Source organism: Pleurodeles waltl, chromosome 10, assembly GCF_031143425.1.
Source record: "Pleurodeles waltl isolate 20211129_DDA chromosome 10, aPleWal1.hap1.20221129, whole genome shotgun sequence".
NCBI classification, from domain to species: domain Eukaryota; kingdom Metazoa; phylum Chordata; class Amphibia; order Caudata; family Salamandridae; genus Pleurodeles; species Pleurodeles waltl.
Genome location: NC_090449.1, coordinates 203,403,194 through 203,429,414, shown reverse-complemented (window position 1 = coordinate 203,429,414; position 26,221 = coordinate 203,403,194). Strand labels below are relative to the sequence as shown.

Below are 26,221 nucleotides of genomic sequence, written 5' to 3'. Positions count from 1 at the left end.
AGACTCCCTCATCTGTCCATCTGATCACTGATACATTGTTAAAGGTAACCTTAAGCAGCCCGTGCTTCTGGCCTCTATTTAACTTCGGAACAAATCATCGCCCATGGCTCGCCCTTGCCTAACAGGCGAGTATTTTGACTCGCTGCTACAGTCGTGCCGCTCTTGTCGCCTGCGCTGTTCCAGGTCTCCGCCGTCCATATGCCAGCGCTACTGCCACTCTTGTAAGTCGTTCAGCGTTTTTATCAGACCTTTCTTCAGAACTGTAGTGAGAAGGAAAGAACGAGCAGCCTCGTTTGACCAGTTAGTGGTCTTCTGTCTGTGTTCAACCTACAGCCTCTCACGTGGGCTCAGGAGGTGGCTAACAAATGGTGCAGCGGGTGCAGTGGCGCCGAGGCACATCGGACCCTGATTATTGCTGTTTTTTCCTAGCCGTCCAGCAGTAAGAGGGTCCATTTACCTTGCGTGCCCCTGGGCCCATAACAACCCCGCTACGTCACTCAGTTGGGTGCATTTTTCGTCCGTCTACAGTTTTCATTGGAATATCACAACCTTTACCTGCACAAATTGTTTCTCTAGAATGTTAACTGAAATACAGTGAGGTTATGTTATGATAGAAGGTATTTATAAATAGGGCCACTTGAATCACGTGATTATGCGGCTATATTATTTCGGCATAATTATGAATTTTGCACACGTGCCACATACTGCAATATCTGGTGCACAAGTTACAGATTTCAGCAAAAGATGTTTGAAGAACAACTAGATAAAACGCAGAAACAGCCTACTGCCCCACGAAATAGATAGATAGATACTGCGTTATTTTGAGATAGCCTGGCATGGCACAGAATAAGATTTACACAAAATGTTGTTGAGAAATACACGCATAACGCTCGAGCCTTTCCTCTTTCTAAAGATGCCACCGGACCGGTGAAAGCCATGGCGAAAGATAGGTACGAAAACCTGTGGATCTGCCTTGGAACAGTTTTGTTTCTAACAGCGACAGTGCTCATACTGTCTCTCTTACTCAGGAAGCTGCGCCCCACGTACTCCACGAGTCGAGCTGAGCAGACAGGTAAGGCGAGTTGAGCCTATTTTATTCCTTCGATAATTTGTGTGTGAATGTGATGGCGCGTGAAAGGCCCCTTCAGCCTCTGTGGCTGGGGGTGGTGTGGGGGGAGGTGTGTGTGTGTGTGTATGTATACATCTATTTGCACATATATATATATATATATATATATATATATATATATATATATATATAGCGTGGACGTCAGAAGTGGCAAATACAGATCCTGGAGCACAGTGGCATCTCATATTTAAAATCAAATGCTTTTGAATGTATGTAGTGTGCATGCTTGTAGGAGGGTGTGTGTTTACGTGAGAGTGTGTGTGTGTGGAAGCACGTGTGAAAATTAGGACAGAGGGCACATCATGGGCGTGCGATGTCACTTCCACTACCCCTGGGGGTGAGTTCGGGGCTTCAGTGATTACTCAAACCTTGAGGGGGGTCTCCAAATCAAAGCAAGGCCAGGTATTGTCTGTGAGCTATGGGAGGCTCAGTGGCCCCTCTTCGCATTCTGCAGGGAGCCTTATTGTTTTGAGCTGCACATCTACTCCGTGCTGAAACACAGGGAGTGGGGTGCAGTGCAAACGGTTGTTCATAGCTCATTCTTTTACTAAGCACCCGTACCACCAATGCCTTTACCATATAAGTATATGTAAACACACACACATTTTTAAACATAGTAACATGTTGTTGTTAAAAGCATGCGTGGTAAAGGCATATTTGGAGTAAAGGCATTTTGAGCTAAAGGATGTGTGGTCAAGGCACCCCATTGTAAAAGGCTGTCTCCCATGCAAACTGAGTGCAAGTGTTATACCTCTTAAGAAAACAGTCAAGACGGCAGCCAGAAAAACTAGTGATTTGCAGCAGATGTTCAAATTGATTTAGCCAATATACTCTGGCTTTAGATCACAGTATTCTGAGGCTCAGATATACTAAACTATAATGCAACAAAGCAACAGGTCTTGCTGCACAGGCTTGTGTGCAAGAAGAGAGCCACAATGTACCATTTAATAAGAAATGGTGCACTACTGCTCCTGCCTTGCACTGGTGCACTTGTATCAGCCTACTTCCTTGCACCACAATGGCATGGTGCCTATGTTGTGGTCAGATTACTTTTTGTGCAGCAATAGATACCTCCATGCATAGAAAATGATTATTTTTGTATTCTTCCTCTTTGTATGTGCCTACTGCCCCCACCTTGCACTGGCACCCTTGTGTCAACCTAGTGCCAATACAGACATCCTTGCACCACAATGCAAGTGTGCCTGTGTTGTGGTCAGATTACTTTTTGTGCAGGAATAAATACCCGCCCTGCATGAAAAAACTATTGTTTTTCTATTCTTCCTCTTTGTACATACACTCATGTAAAGAGGAAGTAACAAGGTGCACCATTTTTGTGCAAACCCATGTTTACTGATTTTAGTAAATCTGGATTTGCATCAAAATACGTGGTTGAATCTTCACCCATGTAACCCCTCTCTGACACAAAGTAATGTGGTATGCGCTGCCTTGCTTCACTTTTTTAGGTATTGCCTTTGATAGTGCATGTGCTCTTGCTTGCAAGAGTTTATTGTATACAAGGTGCTTGGAACTCGCCCGTTGCTTATAATTTGTTAGTTTCATTGTCACTATTATTTTCTGTCTTCTAATTAGCTAGTGCTTGCTAGCTTCACTTCATCGCCTTTCCTTGAGAGCATGGACGAAGTACAGATTGATGGTCTTTGATTAGTATCCTTCCACTGCTGCTCGTAGTTGGATTAAGGCACCTTTTTTTTCTTATCACCTCCCTCATCTAAGTCTCTCCAATGTTATTCTCTATCATCTAGCCCTTTTCCTGTTGTACTATTCCATATGCTTCTCTCCACCCATGCCATCTGTGTTCCTTACGCGTCCCCCGCCCTCCTCCATGTTGCATATTGACATATTTATTTTTTGCAATTTTATATAGTGGGAACTCAACACAAAGGTATTGGAGCACTTTACATTAGCACCAGTTACATTTCACAAAACACTTAAATTTCTTGAGGCACGCTGATTTGGCTAGAATCCAGGGTCAGGAGTTTGCTCCAATAGGCTCTCAAATCTGGTTCCCATGTTCCAAATTCGCAATTGTAGCCAGTAGGCCATGTCCTCTCTCCAACGTTTCACGTTCATCCCCACATCCTATCTCTTGTTGCTTCAGCATTCTCTCCCTCACGTTACGCCCCTCAACCCCACTGCCCCTATTTAGCCCCCATTGCTTCAGGAACACTGTATTGCTGTCAGAAATTAACGTTATAAATAATAGAAGGAAATGTTGGACCTAAGTTAATTTTTCGCTGCAAGGTACTACGTTAATTCTTTAGAGTAAACCGCAACCAAATTGTTCTTTGTGTTCTTGAAAAGTATGCTGGTCCTCTACACAGATGCACTTCTCATGTATGTTTTACCTTAATTTCTCTTGTAATGAGATTGTTGCCTCCTGCACTTGTGTGAACCCTAGCCTTTATACCGTATTTGTTACGTTCTGACTAGTTTCTCTGCCTGCGTTTTCCGCTCCCTCCTGCTGGTGGCTCCTGGGCATTTGTGCAGCCTGTATAAACTCCACCACGCAACATGAAGCACTTACTGCAGTTTATGAAGCTAGTCAGGCAACTGAATCTGACTTGGTAGTACAATTTAGATGGGAGTGAGAGGGAAACAGAGATGTATGCCACGCAAAGCCACACAATTCCACTCCACTCAATTCCACTCCATGCCACACCATTACACTCCATTACACTCCTTGCCACACAATGCCACACAACTCAACTTCACTCCATGTCACACAATGCCACACAGTTCGATTGTACTGCACTCAACGGCGCACAATGCCACACAATTCCCACCCATTCCATGCCACACAGTTCCACTCCACTTCGCAAAGTTCCTCTCAACTCCACATACTGCCACACAATTCGCCTCCACACCACATGATACCACACAATTCCTGTCCACTCCATGCCACACCACACAAGATCACTCCACTCCACACAAAGACACACAGTTCCAATGCTGTCCATGCCACACAATGCCACACAGTTCCACTCCATGCAGTGCTACACAATTCAATACCATTCCACACAACGTCACACAATTCCACTACACACAATGTTTTGCAATTCCATTCCATGCCACAGAATTCCACTCCACACAATGCCACACACTGCCACACAATTCCACGCCACACAATTCCATTCCACACTAAGCCATCACACTCCAGTCCAAACCACACAATGCCACACAATTACACTCCACGACACACTATGCTACAGAATACGACTCCAATACACTCCATGCTACACAATGCAACACAATTAAACTCCACTACATTCCACATCACACAATGCAACACAGTTCCATTCCACTCCAATGTCACTTCAGTCCTCTCAATGCCACATAATGCCTCACCACTCCACAAAATGCCACACAATTCCACTCCACACCACACATTGCCATACAATTCACTCCACACAATGAGACATGATTCCACTCCACCCAATGCCACACAACTCCATTACGTGCCATACAAAGCCACACAATTCCACTCCACACAATCATACTCCACTCCACGCAATGTCACACTATTCTACTCTAATCAAGGCCACACAATTTCCACTCTACATGATGCCACACGATTCCACTCCACACCATATAATACCAGACAATTCCACTCCAAACAATGTCACACAATTCCATTTCACTCTACCCAGTGCCACTCAATCCCACTCCACACCACAGAATGCCACACAATTCTACTCCACAAAATGCCACACATTACCAACTCCACTCTACACAATACCACATGATTCAACTCTGCACCACGTTACACAATGCCACACAATTCTACATCATTCCACACAATACTACACAATGCCACCCCACTCCAGTCTGTTCCAGGCCACTCAATGCCATTCTACTCACTCCACACAGAACAGCACAATTCAACTCCACTCCACACAAAGCCACACAATTCCACTCCATGTCACTCAAAGACACAAAATTCAACTCCATCCAATGCCACAGAATTCCACTCCACTCCACTCCACACAATTCCACTCCCCATAATTCCACTTCACTCAACACAATGCCACACAGTTCCACTCCTTTCTACACAATGGCGTAACCATCCACTCCACACAATTCTACTTCAGTCTACTCCACACAATGTGACACAATTCAATTCCATGCCACACAATGCCAAACAATACAACTCCACTTTACTCCACACAGTACCCCTCAATTCCACACCACAAAATTCCAATCTGCTCTACGCCATACAATGCCACACAAAGCCACACAATTTCACTCTAATCCATGCCACACAGTGCCACACAGTTTCACTGAACTTCACACTACACAATGCCACTCCACTCCACAAGATGCCACACAATTCCACTGCACTACACACAGTGCCTCATAATTACAATCCACACAATGCCACACAGCACCACTCCACTACAGTTCACTTCACAAAATGCCAAACAGTTCCACTCCACTCCACACAATACCACACAATTCCCCTTGACACAGTTCCACTCCACACAATGCTACACAATTCCACTTCACTCCATACGATGCAACGCAATACCACTCCACACAATTGTAAACACATTTACATGCTGCACAATGCTGCTCAATTCTAATCCACTTTATTACACAGAATGCCATACAGTATCACTCCATGCCACATAATTTCACTTCACTCCTACCGTTCCACTCCACACATTTCCAATCCACTCCACTCCAAACAACGTCACGCAAGTCCAATCCACAAAATACAAACTACACAATTCCATTCCATGCCTCCCAATTACATTCCACTCCACACAATGATATACAGTTCATCTTGATTCCACGCCACAAAATTCCACAAATTTCACTCCACTCCACTCCACACAATGCCACACAATTCCACTCCACTTAACACAGTGCCACATAATTACATGCTCTCTATACAGTTCCATATAATGCCACACAAGCTCACTCTACGCCACACAACTCTACTGCTCTCCTGAAAATGCAGCACAGTTCCACTCCATGCCATATTGTGCCACACTTTTCCCTTCAATTCCATATGCCACACAATTCCACTCCACTACATGGCACACAATGCCATACATTTCCACTCCATGCAATGCTATACAGCTCCTCTCCATTACACAAAATGCCACATAATTCCACTTCACACAACTCCATGCCAAACAATGCCAATCCACTCCACATCACTTAATTCCACACAATGCCACTCTAGTCCACACAATGCCACTTCACTCGATACCACTCCACTCCATGCCACTGCATGCCACTTCATTCTGCACCACACAATCACACTCCTCCCGACACAATGCCACTCCACTCCACATAATCCCACTCTATGCCACACAATGCCATTCCTTTCCACTCCACAGAATGCCACACCACTCTGCACTACTCTTCTCCACTCAATTGTAGTTGCATTTATATAGTGCTTACTATCTCTAACAAGGTGTTAGGCACTTTTTGGCATGCCATTCAACTCAATGCCACTCCATTCAGTGTTACTCCACCACATTGCCACTCCACCCCACACAATGCCACTCCACGCCACACCGTGCCACACAATGCAATTACACTCCACTCTAAGCAACACCACTCCACTGTACTCCATACAATGCTGTTTCACTCGATGTCACTGTGCTCCATGAAGTGCCATTCCCCTCCACTCCACTCTGGGCCACTCCAGTAAACTCAATTGTAATTTGTATTTATATACAGTAGTTCTTACTAACCCTAATGAGGTATTAAAGTGCTTAGTGGTTTGCCACTCCACTAAACTCACTGCCACTCCATTCCACTAGACACAATGTCACTTCACTCCATTTAATGCCACTTCACTCCACTACACACAATGCCACTCTGCTACAATGCCAATCCATTTCACGACACTCCATATCTCTCTATCCACTCCAGTCCAGTCCTCACAATGCACTCTATACCACACAGTGCCACTCCACACAATGCCACTCTTTACCACACAATGTCACTCCACACCACAGAGTGCTACTCCATACCATTACAATGCCACTACAGTCAACATAATGCCACTCTACTCCACACAATGCCACTCCACACAATACCACTCAACACCACACAATGCTACTCCACACCAAGAAATGTCACTCCACTGTATGCCACACAATGCCTCTCGACACCACACAGTGCCATGCCACACAGTGCCACTCCATACCACAAAATACCACTAAACTACACACAATGTCACTCCACCCCACTGAATGCCACTTCACACAATGCCACTTCATGTCATACAATGCTACTCTATGCCACACAATGCAATTACACTCTATATACAACTCACCCATCACCACACCATGGCATTCCACTCAATGCCACTCTACTCCACACAAGACCACTCCACTTCCCACAATGCCACTCTATTACACTCCCCTCGACACACTGCCACTTCACACACACAATATTACTTTGCTTTACTCCATGCTTTACAATGCCACCCTATGCCACCCAATGCCACTCCACACCACACAATGTCATTCCACTCAATGCCACACAATATCAGTCTACTCCGTCCAAGCCTCAGAGTGCCACTCCACACCACACAATGCCACTCGATGTCAAACAATGCCACTCCACTCAATGTCCAATGCCACTCCACACCATGCCACACAATGCCACTAAACTCAATGCCACTCCACTCAATGTAACATCACTCAACACCACTCCATTACACGCCATGCGACACAATGGAACTCAATGCCACACAGCGCCATTCCACTCCATACCACTTCACTCCACACAATGCCACTCAAGTCCACACAATGCCACTTCACTCAATACCACTCCACGCCGCTGCGTGCCACTCTATTCTGCACCACACAGTCACACTCCACATCACACAATGTCAATCCACTCCACGTAATCCCACTCTGTGCCACACAATGCCATTCCACTCCACATAATGCCACTCCACTCCACAGAATGCCATACCACTCTGCACCACTCCCCTCCACCCAACTGTAGATGCATCTCTATAGTGCTTACTATCTCTAACAAGGTATTAAGCACTTTTGGCATGCCACTCCACTCAATGCCACTCCATTCAATGTTACTCCACAACATTGCCACTTTACCCCACACAATGCCACTCCACGCCACACAATGCAATTCCACTCCACTCCATGCAATGCCACTCCACTCTACTCCCTACAATGCCACTTCACTCGGTGTCACTGCACTCCATACAGTGCCACTTCACTCCACTCAGGGCCACTCCACTAGACTCAATTGTAATTGTGTTTACATAGTCCTTACTAACCCTGATGTGGCATGTAGGAAAGTGCCATCTTTCTTGGCATGGTTGCCCCCATTTTCTGCCTGTTGTCAGTGAGTTTGACTGTGTTCACTGGGATCCTGCTAACCAGGACCCCAGTGATTATGCTCTCGCCTCTAAATTTGGTTGCTACTAACATTTCCTTCCCGCAATTGGCATACTGGTCCCCCATGTAAGTCCCTAGTATATGGTACCTAGGTATCCAGGGCACTGGGGTTCCAGGGAATCCCTATGGGCTGCAGCAGTTATTCCGCCACCCATAAGGAGCCCATGCAAAGGGTTCTGTAGGCCTGCCATTGCAGCCTGTGTAAAACAGGTGCATGCACCTGTTTTCACTACAGATCACTACACCAGTTCACTATAAGTCACACCTATGGTAGGCCCTCTCAGCCCAGAGGGCAGGGTGCAGGTACCTGTGTGTGAGGGCACCCCTGCACTAGCAGAGGTGCCCCCACAAACTCCAGAGCCATTTTCCTGGACTTTGTAAGTGCAGAGATGCCATTCTATGCGTGCACTAGACATAGGTCAATGTCCAGCTACATAATGGTAACTCCGAACCTGGGCATGTTTGGTATCAAACATGTCGGAATCATACCCCAATACTGTTGCAAGTACTGGAAGTATGATTCCATGCACTCTGAGGGCTCCTTAACATTGCTACCACCAGTCTTACAGGGTTTTCTGGACAGTCCGCTGCTGCCACCCCTCAGACAGGTTTCTGCCCTCATGCTGCTTGATCTGATCAAGCCCAGGAAGGCAGAACAAAGGAGTTCCTTTGGGAGAGGGAGGTAACACCTCTCCCTTTGGAAATAGATGTGACTGGCTTGGGAGGGGTAGCCTCCCCAAGACACTGGTTTGCTTTGAAGGGCAAATTTGGTGCCCTCCGTGCATAAACCTGTCCACACCAGTTCAGGCACCCCTGTCCCTGCTCTGGGGCGAAACTGGACAATGGAAATGACCACTCCCCTATCCATCACCACCCTAGGGGTGGTGCCCGGAGATCCTCCAGAGGGTCCCTTTGTTTTGCCAACTTGTTTCTAAGGTTGGCAGGGATCTCTGGGAGAATCTGAGTGGCCAGGCCAGGCAGGTGACATCAGAGCCCCCTCCTGGTAGGTGTTTACCTGGTTAGGTGACCAATTCCCCTTTCAGGGCTATCTAAGGTCTCTCTCTTGGGTGGGTCCTCAGATTCACCTTGCAGGATTCCAGCAGGAGTTCTCTGCAAATTCTGCTTCAGCTTCTGGCCTCCGGAACTGCTTCTGAAACCTCCAGGACCCGACAAGCTGCTTCCAAGAAGAAAGGACTCTTCAGCAACATTGTTTCCAGGTTTCCTGCCAGCCTTGCATCATTTCCCCGGCCTGGCATCCTCAGGCGACTGTGACTCTTCAGCCTGCACAAGACAAAGAAGGAATCACCCTTGGAGTGTTGAAGTCACTTCCCTGCACCCACAGGCACCTATTACAAGCGACGACCGGTTGCGTGGATCCCCCCTCCTGCTGAGCTGCATGGATCCTGCATCAGGGGTCATGGTCTGGCATAGTCCTATTGGTCCTCTCTGCCAGCTGTACAACTTTGGTGGAAGTGAGCCTTTGCCTTCCTACGCAGGACTGTACCCCCCATGCACCACGTCTCTTGCAGCTGCCTAGGTTTATTTGTATCTCCTCCAAGGGATCTTCTGGTAACTTATAGCTCCAGCCCCCAGCATTCCATCCTGCAAAGAACAGCCTCCTGCATAGTTCCCCTGCGGCGTGGGATCCTATTTTGTAGTGCTGCATGGGCTTCTTCTGCGACTCCTGTGTCCCTGACCTGTGGGACTCCTGTGGGTGCTGCCTTTGCTCTTGTGGAATCTCTGCAATGCTGAGGGTCCCCTGTGACTCCCCCTCCTGGGCCTTGCTGGTCCCTGGCAGCACCTCTTTTCCACTAAGGGCAAGTTTACCTTTGCCAAGGCTTGTTGGTGGAATTCCTGCACCGACACCAACTGCAATCTTTCTTCCAGCATGGCAATTCATCTGCATCCATCAGCTGCAGTGCTGACCTGTTCTTCATCACAGTCGACCAACTCCTGCATCCACAGCTGGGTGGGTAGTAGCTCCTACTCCTCTAGGACTCCACTGTGACTCTTAGACTTGGTCCCCTCTCTTCACAGGTCTTTTTTCTTCTTTTCCTCCTTTTGGGTGGTTTGGGGAAAATCCAGTGTTTTACGCCTGCATTCCTGGTCGCTGGTGGGTACTGTGTTACTTACTTCTGTGGTTTTCTAGTACTCCCAGCTCCCTTCTACACATTTTACTTACCTAGGTAGGGGTACCTTGTTTGCATTCTATTTTGTTAGTAAATGGTTTGTGCTCCCCCTAGGGACACTATTGGTTATATCTGTTTGCATAGTTCCAACCTTTTCTATGCCTTTTTTCTGATTATTAGTGTGTATATTTAATGTATTACTTGCCCCCTAAGGGTGTGTTACCTGTCTAATAATTTGTGGTGATTTAAAAAAAAAAAAAAAGTACCTTTATTTTTGTACAACTGGGTGTTTTCTTTCATGTGTGTAAGTGCTGTGTGACTATAGTGGTATTGCATGAGCTTTGCATGTCTCCTAGATAAGCCTTGGCTGCTCATCCACAGCTACCTCTAGAGAGACTGGCTTCTAGACACTGCCTACACTTCACTAAGAGGGGATACCTGGACCTGGTATAAGGTGTAAGTACATTGGAAACCCATCACACACCAGGCCAGCTTTCTACAAAGCATTAAAGTGCTTAGTGGTTTGCCACTCTACTCAACTCACTGCCACTCCACTCCAAGCCACACGATGCCACTTCACTCGATTTAATGCCACTTCACTCCACTACACACAATGCCACTCTGCCACAATATGGCACTCTACTCTACACCTCACAATGTACTCCATGGCACACAGTGCCTCAGCACCCCATGCAACGCCACTCTATGCCTTACAATGCCACTCCACACCACTCAATGCCACTACATTCCACACAAAAGGCCATTCCACTCAATGCTACTCAATGCCATACAGTGCTTCTCCACATCACAGTGTCATTCCACTCCATGCCAGACAATGTCACTACACCATACAGTACCACTCCACACGATGCCACACCATGCCAATCCATTCCATGCCACTTCACTCCTCACAATGCCACTCCACTACACTCTACCACTACATTACACTCCCCTTCCCCCAATTCCACTTCACACAACACACTATTACTCTGCTTCACTTCATGCCTTAGAATACAACTCTGTGCAACACAATGCCAGTCCACACAACACAATGTCACTCCACTCCATGCCACACAATGCCTCTCCACTTCATGCCATGCAATGCAACTCCACAATACACAATGCCACTCCACTCCACACAATTCTACTCCTCTCCACAGCACACAATGCCACTCACTCCATAAAATGCCATTTCACTCCACACAATGCCACCCCACATAATGCCACTCCACACATTGCCACTTGACCCCACACAATGCCACGCCACACCACAGAGTAACACTCAAATCCAAACCCTACAGTGCACTCCACTCCAAATAATGCTACTCCACACCACACAATGTCACTCCACGTCACACAATGCCACTCCACCAAAGCCAGTAGATCTCACATAGGTGAAGAATACTGGCCTTGCCAATGCTTGCTTTGTTTTACAAAGCACAGGCAGCAGGCTTTGTGCTGCTTTGTAAATCCCGAAATACATTTTGCATCATGGCTGACTGAAAAAAATGGTGCACCCACTACGCAAAATGTTAGTAAATTGGGGCCTTAGATTTCTTTCCTTTAACTGCACACTCAGGGCAGCACCTTGGTCAATGGAAAAGTAACAGTTTTTAACTCTTTCTTAAAAAACTATGGGAAATGTTAGCCATCCAGCTTATTTTCTGATCTTGTTACAGGTAAAAATATTCCACTTTTTTCCTTAACATTGATGCACTCATTTATGTAACACACTGTTTGCCTAGGGCACCAGTTAAGGTGGGAATGGAGTGAAATATCCAGGTAAGAAAAATGTTCTGCCCTACTATTAATATGTTGGCCCCTTACCAAATGTGTTTGCATTTTGGTAGTTTTGTGGCCCACCGCAGAGATTAAGACTATCCATAAAGTAACAAAATGATCTAAAAATCGCTGCAAGCCCCTGGCTGTATGTGCAAGTAAAATGGCATTGTTTGCCTATAAGAAGGGCAGACAGACTGTATGTGCAAGTAAAATGGCATTGTTTGCATATAAGAAGGGCAGACAGCCATTGACCACCCACGCTTGGAACGCCCTGCCCCCATTTAATCAAAATAGATTTTAGACAGTTTATATACAGAATGAAGAGGAAAGGGACCAGGATACACCCTTGACAAACCCCTACCTTCAGACAAAAGTGCAGTGTGCATTCCCCATTAGGGCCATACCTCACCACGGCCGTAAGGCCATCGTCGAAATATTGTAAAAAAGCAACAAGAGCAGGCTCGACCCCCATGAATCTCAACACGCCCCAGAGCTTAGCTCTATTAACCCTGTCAAACGTCGAGCTGAGGTCCATGAAGGCCAAGTGTATTGAGGTCCCCTTTTGCCCTGGTGTATTTAGTGATTAACAAATAAAGATTGAGATTTCGCCCACTAGTACCCCAGCCTGATCTAAACCCATATTGGAGATCAGACAAAATATTATGATCTTTTTCAATATCGTGAGGTGATCCAAAAGCACCCGTTCTATAATTTGAACCTCCAAATCCACCAAAGAGATGGGCCGGTAACAGGCTGGATCCATTTTGCTCCCCTTTTTAAATACAGGCACAATCACACAGTGGCACCAAACAGGTAGAGAAGACACCACCACTGTCCAGGTAAGCGCAGACTTAATTAACCCATAGAGGATGGTGAAAGCTGCCAAGATACTGGTGTCCGTGGCTTCCTCACTTAAACAGGTGAAAAATTCAGATTGACAGATAGAGAGCAAATTAGAGATACAATCAGCAGGTATGATCCTGGCCCATTTCACTCTTTGACCCTGGTCTCTTGAAATGACTGCTTTCTTAAATAAACACGCAGCATCCACAGGCATCTCTACCCACCAGAAAGTGCCCACGTGAGTTTTGTGTCCCTATCTGTGTCCGATTCAACTTTAAAATTTACAAGGGTAAAAAAAGAAGCATGCTAAAAATGTAATCAATTGTAGACCTGGCACTCGTTATCTTAAACGTGGGCACCCTCTCTTCGAGATTCTTCTTCTTGTTAAATAGATTAATTAGGTCGTGGTTTGAGATCCAATCATTTAGCATATCACCCTGCTCTGTATGTTTGAGGTGCACCTGATCAGTGCTTGGACATAGGTTGCTGATAACCCCATACATATAACAGCCAGTGCATGGGAACAGATTTAAATCACACATCAACATTATCAGTGAAAGGTTAGGGATACGATGCCTAAGACGCCCTCGCTGAGATTGAATTGTAAACATTCACAGTCAGAACCTTGAAAGGGTTTGAAAAAGTCAGAAGAATACCAAGGATAGTGGGTGAGTTGGAGGCAATAAGCCCCACTTTACAATTCAGACACAGTTTGATTATTGTTGCAAGCCCCCCACCCTCTAGCTCTACCGTGGGTGGAAGGAGTGGCTAAGGAGGCAAACGTAACATATACGTCTAGAAACTTAACCCCCTTTTCTGTCCCAAGTCTCCTGAAGGCTACTGACATCGTGGGGGCAAAGCCTATTGATCCACTCTTCATCATATCATTTACCCTGGACACCTGCAATATTCCAGTTTAACACTTTAAGGTCTCCAGGAGAACATTCAGCGTTCGAAATGGCAGTGATGCCTACCCCAGGATTAGGGGCCAGTCAAAATGGGTCATATAATCCATTTGGTGGTTTAAAGCGGTTGCTGAGTTGCAAACTAAAACCCTGTCCCCGATGGCACATATGGCCTGAGCCCCCACCCTCCACCCCCCCCCCCCCTCCCCTCCACATTGGCCTCATATTTGAGGGTTTATAAATAAAGGCTAGGTGGAGTACAGTAATTCAAGGTCTCGGGCAGTACTGGACATAAGATTGGGGAGGGTGTAACTCACACTTAAAGTGTTATGAATATTGATGACTAAACAGTCACCTGTACATGTTTTGTGGGAATTACCTATCCAGCCTGCTCTCCGAACCACGATAGACTCTTCGAAAAGGGACTGATCAAGGTTCACTCTGCCAGTCAGCCAATGTGTGACTTTATTTTTAAGCTGTTGATAATTTTCAATCTCCTTACCCTTTAGGTTGGGGGAACATTGGTCATCATTAAAACATATCGGGTAGATGCAGGTGGCAGTTGTATGACATCACTAAACTTGTTTCCCGAGGAAACCACGGCTGGAGTAGGAGGTTTGCTTTCTGGTTGCCCGCGGTCTGTGCTTTGAATACTATTGTGAAGGGAATTCCAACCATTAAAGTCGCTGAGCTGAGCGCTCTGGGACTCTGACTGGGCATCGAAGATGAAAAAAATAACATTAGCTGTGTTGTCAGCTATGCTGTCAGTGATCCTCAGTCCTCTCTCAGACTCTAATGGTCGAGATGGAAAATGCCTACTGAGGTGGTCCTATAAGGGCACATTAGGAATGTTATGAGGGGTAAGGGTCATGGGGGTTGATTTGCTCAAGAGATTCACCACATGTGAATGAATACGCCCCACAGTTTCTCCCAATTTGCCCACCACCTCCTCCATTTTAACAATTAATGTGGTGAGTGCATCGAAAACAGTGGTGTAGGAAGTTGGCTCTGTATGCACTATTTCAAAGTAAGGAATAGTATGCACAGAGTCAAAGGGTTCCCCTTAGAGGTAAGATAGTGGCAAAAAGAGATAATACTAATGCTCTATTTTGTGGTAGTGTGGTCGAGCAGTAGGCTTATCAAAGGAGTAGTGTTAAGCATTTGTTGTACATACACACAGGCAATAAATGAGGAACACACACTCAGAGACAATTCCAGGCCAATAGGTTTTTGTATAGAAAAATATATTTTCTTAGTTTATTTTAAGAACCACAGGTTCAAATTCTACATGTAATACTTTGCATGAAAGGTATTGCAGGTAAGTACTTTAGGACCTTTGAATAATCACATTAGCATATATACTTTTCAAATAAAACACACATAGCTATTTTAAAACTAGACACAGTGCAATTTTCACAGTTCCTATGGGAGGTAAGTAATTGTTAGTTCTTGCAGGTAAGTAAACCACCTACGGGGTTCAAGTTTGGGTCCAAGGTAGCCCACCGTTGGGGGTTCAGAGCAACCCCAAAGTTACCACACCAGCAGCTCAGGGCCGGTCAGGTGCAGAGTTCAAAGTGGTGCCCAAAACACATAGGCTTCAATGGAGAAGGGGGTGCCCCGGTTCCAGTCTGCCAGCAGGTAAGTACCCGCGTTTTCGGAGGGCAGACCAGGGGGGTTTTGTAGGGCACCGGGGGGGACACAAGTTAGCGCAGAAAGTACACCCTCAGCAGCACGGGGCGGCCGGGTGCAATGTGCAAACACACGTCGGGTTTTCAATTGGGATCAATGGGAGACCAAGGGGTCTCTTCAGCAATGCAGGCAGGCAAGGGGGGGGCTCCTCGGGGTAGCCACCACCTGGGCAAGGGAGAGGGCCTCCTGGGGGTCACTCCTGCACTGGAGTTCCGATCCTTCAGGTCCTGGGGGCTGCGGGTGCAGGGTCTTTTCCAGGCGTCGGGATCTGAGAGTCAGGCAGTCGCGGTCAGGGGGAGCCTCGGGATTCCCTCTGCAGGCGTCGCTGTGGGGGCTCAGAGGGGACAACTTTGGTTACTCACAGTCTCGGAGTCGCCGGGGAGTCCTCCCTGAAGTGTTGTTTCTCCACAAGTCGAGCCGGGGGCGTCGGGTGCAGAGTTGCAAGTCTCACGCTTCTGGCGGGAAGTGCAGTTGTCTTTAAGTTGCTTCTTTGGAAACAAAGTTGCAGTCTTGGATGAACAGGGCCGCTGTTCTCTGGAGTTTCTTGGTCCTTATAGAGCAGGGCAGTCCTCTGAGGATTCAGAGGTTGCTGGTCCTGGGGAAAGCGTCGCTGGAGCAGTTTTCTTCCGAAGGGGGGAGACAGGCCGATAGAGCTGGGGCCAAAGCAGTTGGTGTCACCGTCTTCTCTGCAGGGTTTTTCAGCTCAGCAGTCCTCTTCTTCTTAGGTTGCAGGAATCTGAGTTCCTAGGTTCAGGGGAGCCCCTAAATACAGAATTTAGGGGGGTGTTTAGGTCAGGGAGGGTAGTAGCCAATGGCGGCTACACCCTCTTTGTGCCTCCTCCCAAGGGGAGGGGGTCACATTCCTATCCCTATTGGGGGGATCCTCCATCTGCAAGATGGAGGATTCCTAAAAGTCAGAGTCACTTCAGCTCAGGTTGCCTTAGGGGCTGTCCTGACTGGCCAGTGACTCCTCCTTGTTTTTCTCATTATCTCCTCCGGCCTTGCCGCCAAAAGTGGGGGCGTGGCCGGAGGGGGCGGGCAACTCCACTAGCTGGAATGAAAAAACAGTGGTGGCATTTGAAAGTGGTGGAACGTAAAAGTTGGGAATTCGCTTTTTGTAGTGAATGATTGTAGTTCAGTTGTGTTCTCAGAACATTTACACATATTTATCTCTTTGCGCTTGACTTTCAAAAAAGCTGAGGATATTTGGGTCAGCATCGCTAGAGGACAAAAGACCTGCACAACTTTTGGATCAACTTAGTTGGGGAAAAAATGGGGCAGCTCCACTTAGAAAGGGGTGCAGGACCACAGCCTGGAGTTCGACAGTAGGGAAGGCCAGGCCTCACTTTGTTTCATGACCCCCCCCCACTGCTCCCCAAACACTTAATACCAGCTGTATTGAAACAGTAGTAGTTATAGTAATATTATTTTATTGGCAGGGTCTGCTTTGAACTCACCTGGATTGTTTATGCGGTGTAATCCTATCACCAAAACATAATCAGTGCAGGAGGCAGAAAGCACGCCTGGTAGCGCAAACACCAGGCACAGGGAGGCACGTGCCATCCAAAGCCAGGCCGAATGGCAGGAGCAAGGCAAGGAGCTGCCGAAGGTTAGCCAGGGAGATTGAAAGGGAATAGGCCGAATGGGAAGCATTCTTTTCAATTTATCTCTGATGAGGAATGTTTCTGATGGTGGAATCTCTAAAAGTCACTGTAGTTCATACACTTGTCAATGAAGTAAACAATGTTTTAGCCAGATGTATGTGTCCTTGTATACGTTCTGCAATGTTTGTCACTCTAAATGCTCAAATTGTATTTTTTTAAATTAAATTAATCTGAAAAATACTTTATGCCTGCCCCTGAAGAGGTCAGATCTACTCCCTCCAGATCTGAAAAAGTGGTTTCTTTCTCCCCATTCGCTCTCTCTCTCTCTGCAGCTGGACACGCACTTCATAAAGCATAAATAGTGTACAATAGTCATCTACCGCACTCAGCTAGCTGAGCAGTATTTCAAAGTTGCCTCACCCCACTTTTGGCAGGTTTATATCTGCTCCCCTTCTGCAAAGAAGAATTCCTGTGTCCAAAATCGTGTTAACTCTAACGCAAACACCGCTTAAATCACAGAGGAATTTGACAAAATTAAATTGCTATCATACACTCCCAGCAGGCATAATGTCGTCACCGGCGCTGTGTATGAGGAGAAAGCATCGCGTCACTCTTTAAGAAACAAAACTAATCAAAGTGTGGTTTGATAGTAAAGCTACACTGTGATCAGTTAGGATCTTTATCCATGCACCCCCCTTCTCGTTTGTGACTTAATTTAGCATAACATCCATTAGCGACGGTGACTTCTGGGGAGGAGGGCGTGTTGAAGGTCTTCGAACAAGCGCTGTTAAAAACAAGGGAAGGGCAGTATTAGAAAGTTATGGATACATTCTAATAATGTAGCTGAGTGGGCGAAGGCATCTGCTGCAGTATTCTGTGTCCAGCATGCATGTGTGTAACCAGTAGGGCTAACTTTTATTTGTCCAAAGTTAATAGAAGGAGCCCCATGCAGCTAGGTTATAGGGACACCTGCTACTTACAGCACTGGAAAACCCTCGAGAATATGGCATCAGATATATACAGACATATAAACAAAAACATTAACTCAGCGCCAGGCACAACCTTACGGTTGTCAATGCCACCTGATGTGTATTTAATATTCATTGGTCCAATTTGCTCCCAAGTTCCGATTAAATGTTTTTTTTTGGGTAAAATTTGAGTCTACCACCAGAGCAGCCCCAGGCGCTGCTCAGTGAACAGAGCTTTAACAAGTTTGTGGCACGAAGTCTAGGAATCTGATAACAGTGACAATGGTGGCAGAGGTGAGGACACACTGCCATGGCATGCCTCATCTTACTAATGTGCACCTCCGTGAAGAGCCATTTTAGACTTTTCATCCTTGGCGTGGTCTCCCTTAACTTTTTGCCTTTGTTTCCCAGGTTGTTGATGTGAGCTGGACTCTGTTTTTGCTGCTTTTGTTACTCTGGGCACTTTACCACTGCTAACCAGTGCTCCTATACAAAATGTATATGTAATTGGTTCATCCATGATTGGCATATTTGATTTACTAGTAAGTCCCGAATACAGTGCACTAGAGGTGCCCAGGGCCTGCAAATCAAATGCTACTAGTGGGCCTGCAGCCCTGGTTGTGCCACCCACATAGGCAGCTTTGTAATCATGTCTTTGACCTGCCACTGCAGTGTCTGTGTGTGCAGTTTTAACTGTAAATTCGACTTGGCAAGTGTAACCCACTTGCCAGGCCTAAACCTTCCCTTTTCTTATACGTAAGGTAGGACATATAGTAATGTGTTTTATATGTCCTGACAGTGAAATATCGCTAAATTCCTTTTTCACTGTTGCAAGGCCTGTCCCTCTCATAGGTTAACATGGGAGCTACCTTTAAATATGATTAAAGTGTAGATTCCCTTTGGGAGCGGATAGCATGTGGAGTTTGGGGTCTCTGAGCTCACAATTGAAAAATACATCTTTTAGTAAAGTCGATTTTAAGATTGTGTGTTTGAAAATGCCACTTTTAGAAAGTGAGCATTTTCTTGCTGAAACCATTTCTGTGACTCAGCCTGTTTGTGGATTCCATGTCTGGGTCAGTTTGACAGTTGGGATGGTTGCACCTCTCACTAGACAGTGACACAAAGGGAGCTGGGGTGTAGTCTGCATTTCCTGTCGAGCCATCTGTGCTAGAAGGGAGGGGAGGAGTAGTCACTCACACCTGAAAGGGGCCTGGCCTGGGAAAGGCAGGATTCCACAATCAAGAGAGACTTTTCTTTGAAGTAAGCCTACTTCAAAGGGCAAAATGGGTATAAGAAAGGCACCGAAAACCACAGACTTTAGAACACTTCTGGAAACCAAGAGGAACCTCTGCCTGGAAAAGAGCTGAAGAGCTGAGGAAGAAGAGCTGCCCTGCCTGTGCTTTGTGGAGCTATCCTGCAGTTGCTGCTTCTGCCTGTGCTAAAGGACCAAGACTGGACTTTGTGTTGCCTTCCTCCTTGTGAAGATCTCGAAGGGCTTGATTTAGAGCTTGCCTTCTGTTGTTTGAAGTCTCAGGGATAGCAAAGACTTCTCTCTGCCAGCACTTGAAGTCTCTGGAGAGACTCCTACTCTGCCAAGTGGTGCCCATCCTGTTCCTGGGACCCTGAAAGGAGAAGCTAACAGCCCAAGAGTGAGAAATCCACGCACAGAATGCCGCGCGGGGAGAAGATCGACGGAACTCTGATCTGCGGCTGAAAAATCGATGCCCCACCGACTTTGTGGCTGAAAATCCACGCTTGCCTGCAACGCGACCAGAAGATCGACGCTGGGGCTGGAGAAATGACACACAGCATTGCTGACGGAGGCTTGTGAGATCGCAACCCACTCTGCGTGGTTTTCGGATCATCGTGCGGCTGGATTTCCTACGCAAACACCGCTGGGCATGTAAAAATGACGCACGGCCTGCCCGGACCCGAGAGTGCTGACCGGATCGACGCATCACTCTCCTGCGGAGAGAAGAAATGACACACGCCGACCTGACTGAAGGAGAAACGACGCAAGCTCTCGCTCGTGAGTGAAATCGACACATAGCAAGCCCTTTTTGATGCCCACTCGTCCGTTCTGGGTTATATTTGATGCACTTAAGGTACATTTTCACGCTAACAGTGTTAGTGTGTGTTTAAAATTACATGAAGACTCTTTTTGTATTTTTAAGGATAACTTGACTTGTGTATTGTGGATTTTTGTCGTTTTGGTCTTGTTTTGCTTAGATAAATATTTTCCATTTTTCTAAACCTGTGTTGTGTCATTTTGTAGTGTTTTCATTAAGTTACGGTGTGTGTTGGCACAAATACTTTACACCTAGCACTCTGAAGTTAAGCCTACTGCTCGTGCCAAGCTACCAAGGGGTTAAGCAGGGGTTAGCTGAGGGTGATTCTCTTTTACCCTGACTAGAGTGAGGACCCATTTCTAACAAGCCGCATTTAACGTTGCAACACAAACCTGCACAGTGGCAAAAGATGCTGGCTAGTGGCTGTGATATTAAACATTCTAATGTTCGCTCTTCTTACGTGTAAACATTGTGTGATCTTGAGCAAACCACACTAACTGCCTCCAAGCGCTAGACTGCGGGGACAAGCTACTCTAACGTCACCACAGCCATCCAGCCCCCACAATCAGTTTTGAGTTTGATTGCACGAGGCTTCAAGTAGAAAATGCATGAGTGCAATGTCAGGATTGGTGTGAGCAGGTGTGCCCAGCACTCCAACGGAGACTGGGGGCCTGTACTGTATTTCCCAGACTCCCTAAAAGAGAGTGGATTTGAGAGGTTTAATATGTGCATGTCAGGTTGGACGCATCAGAACCCTGTCTAACCCCACATGCGCACTGGACCTCAGCTTGATGCCATTACCAGTCATCAGGATTGGCCCCACCCTGGCTCATCCCCTATGAACAAACACATCAGCCTTGCGGAGCCCAGTCCTTTAAACAGTTCGGACTTGGGGAATTTTAAAATGATCTGCTTTTGGCTGCACTTAGTAGGTGGTCAATGCCTCTACGCTCCTGAGGAGGAACTGCCCCTGTTAAAAAGTATCTCTCATTGATGGAAGTGCAAGAGTTGGTGTGCTAACCTGCTAAGACATGAAAGGAAGGGGAAAATACTCCCATTTTATTTTATCTGAAGAAACCCCAATAATGTTTACATAAACCACTAAATGAAGTTGTGCATCCTTGACTGAGGTTTCACATTACGAATAATTCAATTACTTCCAGCATGTATAAATGAAATTAGCACACTGTTTGCTTTGATGAATTGCTTCATCCAATCAGAGACGTCAGAAAGCTGACAAAAACTTTTACTTTCATTTTACTTTTATTGGTTGTAAATACATTTACACAAAAACAAAAGTGGTGAAACCAATTCTGAAGACCTGTTCTTGTCAAGCGGGTTTCCTAGCGTTTTTCAATATAATACAAATAATTCAGCGGATATGGACATACATTATGCAGCAAATTACATGTTTGATGTCTAGAGTATACAAACCAGTCATACATGTCAAGGAAATTGCCACATTTTAGTGGTAAACATCATCTATACCTTTGAGGGGGAGGTGATTGAAACAATCGTTACGTTATTGTTTGCGATCATCAAAACCCACCATAAAGCAAAATCTGTACAGTTTAGGAAAGAGACAATGCAGAAAATACAAACAAGTGACTATTTTAATCTGTTTGTTGTCATGCACATCTATGTGATATAATCCTGCACAGTCAGTCATAAAACTTCTTGATCGATGTATCCTTGGTTAGCTAAACATCCCAACTGGTGTTTATTTGCAGATTCCGGGGAAGACACAAATGTTGTATCTCAAAATGGAGCCGAGAGCGGTGCGGGAGGAGAGGCCGTAGAAAACCTTCTCACGAAGACAGATGAAACTGAAAAACGACCAGAGACGAGTGAAGCAGAAGTGAAGGACTGCACTTGTGAAGTGTGTGACTTGTTGAAACTCCAGGCAACCTCTGAATTTCGCTTCCCCTTACCAGCCACGGAAGAAGGGGCAACTCTTCTGGTCACCACAAAAACATATGACTAGGGAAATTAGATGGCAAAAGCGATGAGTGACACGTTCGTGGGGAAGGGGAAGCCACACCTCAACACTTAAGACGGCTACTGGAGGACAGGGCTGACCGTGCCATTCAGCAAAGCATACCTCGCTATGTGTTAAGTAAAAATCAGTTACCGAGCGGGCTTAATTTGGGAAAAATTCTCTCTGCTCATTGATTCCATAACCTAATGCTTTTGAAGGGTCATTAAGATGTAAAACGTGAGCATAAGGTATGAAATCCACCCAATGAGAGATTATCTGAGTGCCCGAACAAGCCTGTAGGCACATTCAAGTAGGCATTTGATACAATAGAAGGAATGTACCTTGGCATGACCAACTATTTTGTGCTGGTTCTGAGATCTTGTTTTTCTCTTAAATGTGTTTGAGATTACCCACTACCCTTAACAATCTCCTTTTCCAGCCATCCTGTGCTGGTGGGCGCTTCATTCAAATAAACAAGCATTGGCAAAGTCAATGGGTCTTGGCTGGCCTCTAGCCTTTTGCTTGTTTTGTCATTGTTTTTGAAAAACATTATTATTGGGGAAGCTGCGAGGCTCTTTACAATCTATAAAAAAACTTAAAAGCAAAAATAATTTGGGGTTTCTAAAAGAAGACATTGCCATAGTAGTCCTTGGCACTTACTTTGTGTGTGTATGTGCTTCTTGTGAAAGAGCAGGATGCCAACACTCACTGTGAAGTTACCCAATGACTTAAGTGGACTGGCCCACTGCCCCTTGAAGTATGCTGCTGTAGGTAGAAGAACAATACGAATAGCACATTAACAGGCCAATGGATAAAGAGGACTGGCTGAAAGTCCCTTCAAGTAAGTTTATTAGAAATCTAATTTTCGTAAAATCAAAAGTTCTGTGCTCATGCCAGTTCTAAAAATAGAGAGCATTTCCATCACAGTGCATAGCCAAGTGAGAAGGCTGAGCATGGAGATGCCTGACCAAAAGGAGTGTCTATCAGCTAAGCTACTGGTTCAAACCCAGCCGTGACCCTTAATTAAATATAGTGCAATGCTAAGCAAATCCCTTAATTTCCCTGTGCCTGAATGCAAATATGTCAAATGCTATTGTAATTATGTGAAATGTGATGTGAATGTGTAGTACAATTACTTTATCATGTACAGTTCTCCATTACTCCTCTGCTAGGTAAATACCAAGACCTACCTACTGACGAACTTGGTAGTTGCTTTAGAGGCTAAGCTAAGCAGGCACCCATTTAAAGGAAAAAAGTGCATTTAAAGTTAAAAACGGAATACAATGTTTCTATGGTTGTTCGTGTTGTTTATGCGATCGGGTAGACTGAGCTTCCCTCGAGCTCTGTAGCCTTTTGTATGGGACACTGTTACAATTTATAGTCCTGGCAGATAAACTCATGTACAAAAGTTTTTGCTTATTTTATGAGTTGTGGTCCCCATGTCACATGCCATGCACAGTTCATGCAGAAATTTCCTGAATATTTGCCTCAACGTAGACAACTTAAGTCTTTAGGATTTTCGATGTATCATGCTGGTGTTTAGCATAAAAGGCGACCCAATTAATGTTTAGAGCAAGTGGACTGGGTTGCACTGCGTCTTAGCTTACTTTGCCTCTTTCAGGAGGCGTGTTTCCTTTTAACACACAGTGTAAACTACATGCAGCTTCACTTAAACCGCCAGTCACCAACCCCTTATGGCTCTAGGGCTATCACAAGAAATGTGAGCAGTCAAGGCCATCTGCTCCAGGCCCCGCTCATTTCAGGGACTCGTGCTGCCAATGCAAATCTATTTATATGCGACTAAAGGCTTAGCCTTCTTTTGTGATATCTTCCTGAGAAGGCAGATAACATTGGCTGCCACTAGATGTCGCCTTAAAACCAGAGAAGGGACCTGCGTCACATTTGTGCTTTGCTCTGCCTAAAAGCTTTCAACAAATCTGTAAACGTCTATCAAAAATGGCAGTTGGGTTAGGAACAGTAATTGTTCATATTGTCATAGCAAAAACAGTTTGCAGCTCCACATGAAAAAACATATTATTTATTGTAACATAATATTTTTGGATGTTTGAGATGAAACTTTTTTACAATGAAATTATATTATGCATCAAACAATTATACTGTGCATTATCCTATGCATCGAATATGCATTCGCTTTTATGCAAACCTTTATAGGCATCTATGAAGAAACGTTTTTGAAATGTTAACTGTCCCATTTCCTTTTCAGATTGGTTGTTTTTTGTACCTCGCTGCTTATTTAATCACTGCTTTTGAAACTGTATCCGGATTTTATAACAATGACAGTAAGCATTCCTACATCTTGCGTCTGTCTAAGTATTTAGCTAAATAATGTGAAATGTTTCATTAATTCCCTTTCTATTTGGTAGTACCTACGCTTGATCCATTGCCCGGAATTACAAAGGAGATATCCAGATTTAAGGCACTTTTAAGAATTACACCCCTTAATAAGGCCTGATTTATGATGGATTTTGCCCTGGCTGAAGACTGGTTTGAGACTATCTTTCCTGGCTTAATACAACCATAAGACTGTTACAAAACGTTTTCTCTTCCTTAAGAAAGATGTAATAATGTCTCAAGCCAGGGAAACACCCTTATTAAATTAGGGCCTGTTACTAAACTCCTTGGTAAATCAAGCCCTATGTTACTAGCTCTTCCTTGGTAACTCCAGTGCCTAATATTCCTTTATGGAGTCCACTGTCATCTGAAGGTTCTTCGTGGATACCCATTGGTGCTGCTGGGTTTATAGTGGTGGAGGAGTGCTGGAACATGCAAAGTGGTAATGTGTTTATCCAAGAACGGCAACTGATATCGTCTTCTGCCAGTTTTCTCGACTCGGCGACAGTGTCGAGTCCTAGGTATTGTGACTCAAATTTCAACCTAGATCTGGTTTTTGTCAGAAGAGTCAGGCTTTATTGGTCTTTGGCATGGAGTTTTTGGCCTTCCATAACGCTTGGCCGAAGTGTTTCCTTCGTTTGTGTCAAATGTTAAGCTAACTTGATATAGCAAGCACTCGTCATTTTTTATCCCTTTTCCCATTACATGGACCAAAGTTCTGAAGGAAAAGACTTTGGGCAATATTCAAGTGTGCAGCGAGTGGATGGTGTTATTTAACCTGAACTCTGCTCGGGGCTTGCAGATCAGACCACTGATGCTCGTTGGTATTGCTGTAACTTCTGAGTAATCGTTAAAGGGTTAAATTTACCTTTTCAGCTTTTACTTCCAGCCTGGGGTTGATAATTGAATGAGAAGTGGAAGGAGATTACTAACAGCTGCTTCAATTCACTCCAAAAATAAGACAGGTGACCTAACATAAAACAATGGTATTTGGAAAACCTGTACCTTGTCACTCATGTGTATGGTCCTTTTGTCTCTTTAGATAGCAAAGCTACACACAACCTAGTAGTGATGGAGTAACTGTTAACTTCCCTTTCAATGATAAAGTGGCTTCTTCGACTATGGAGTCCGGGGGCAGGAAGATGGGTAGGTCCTGTCTAGCAGTGTGGCCAGGGAGAGAGAGTGCTTGGGCAGATGCATAGATGTTTGTTTCTGAAGTCATTATTGACCTCTAATAGAAGCCCCCGAGGAGCTCCGTGAAAGGTCTCCTCCTAAGGAAGGAATAGCACCCAGTTGGTAACTCAAGAGTATACAAGTAGGAACAGACACGTTCTCATTAAAGAAGGCTGGTGTTCTGACTGGCC

The 26,221-nt window shown here is 45.4% G+C and overlaps 1 protein-coding gene across 1 annotated transcript; it reads left to right on the top strand.

Moving 5' to 3' along the window:
- TNFRSF17 (TNF receptor superfamily member 17) lies at positions 1-24,817 on the top strand. Its single transcript, XM_069209210.1, has 3 exons — positions 1-221; positions 914-1,072; positions 22,258-24,817. Exons 1-3 carry the CDS (start codon positions 104-106, stop codon positions 22,509-22,511), a joined length of 531 nt encoding a protein of 176 aa, XP_069065311.1. The 5' UTR covers positions 1-103; the 3' UTR covers positions 22,512-24,817.
- Positions 24,818-26,221: the final 1,404 nt, after the last annotated feature.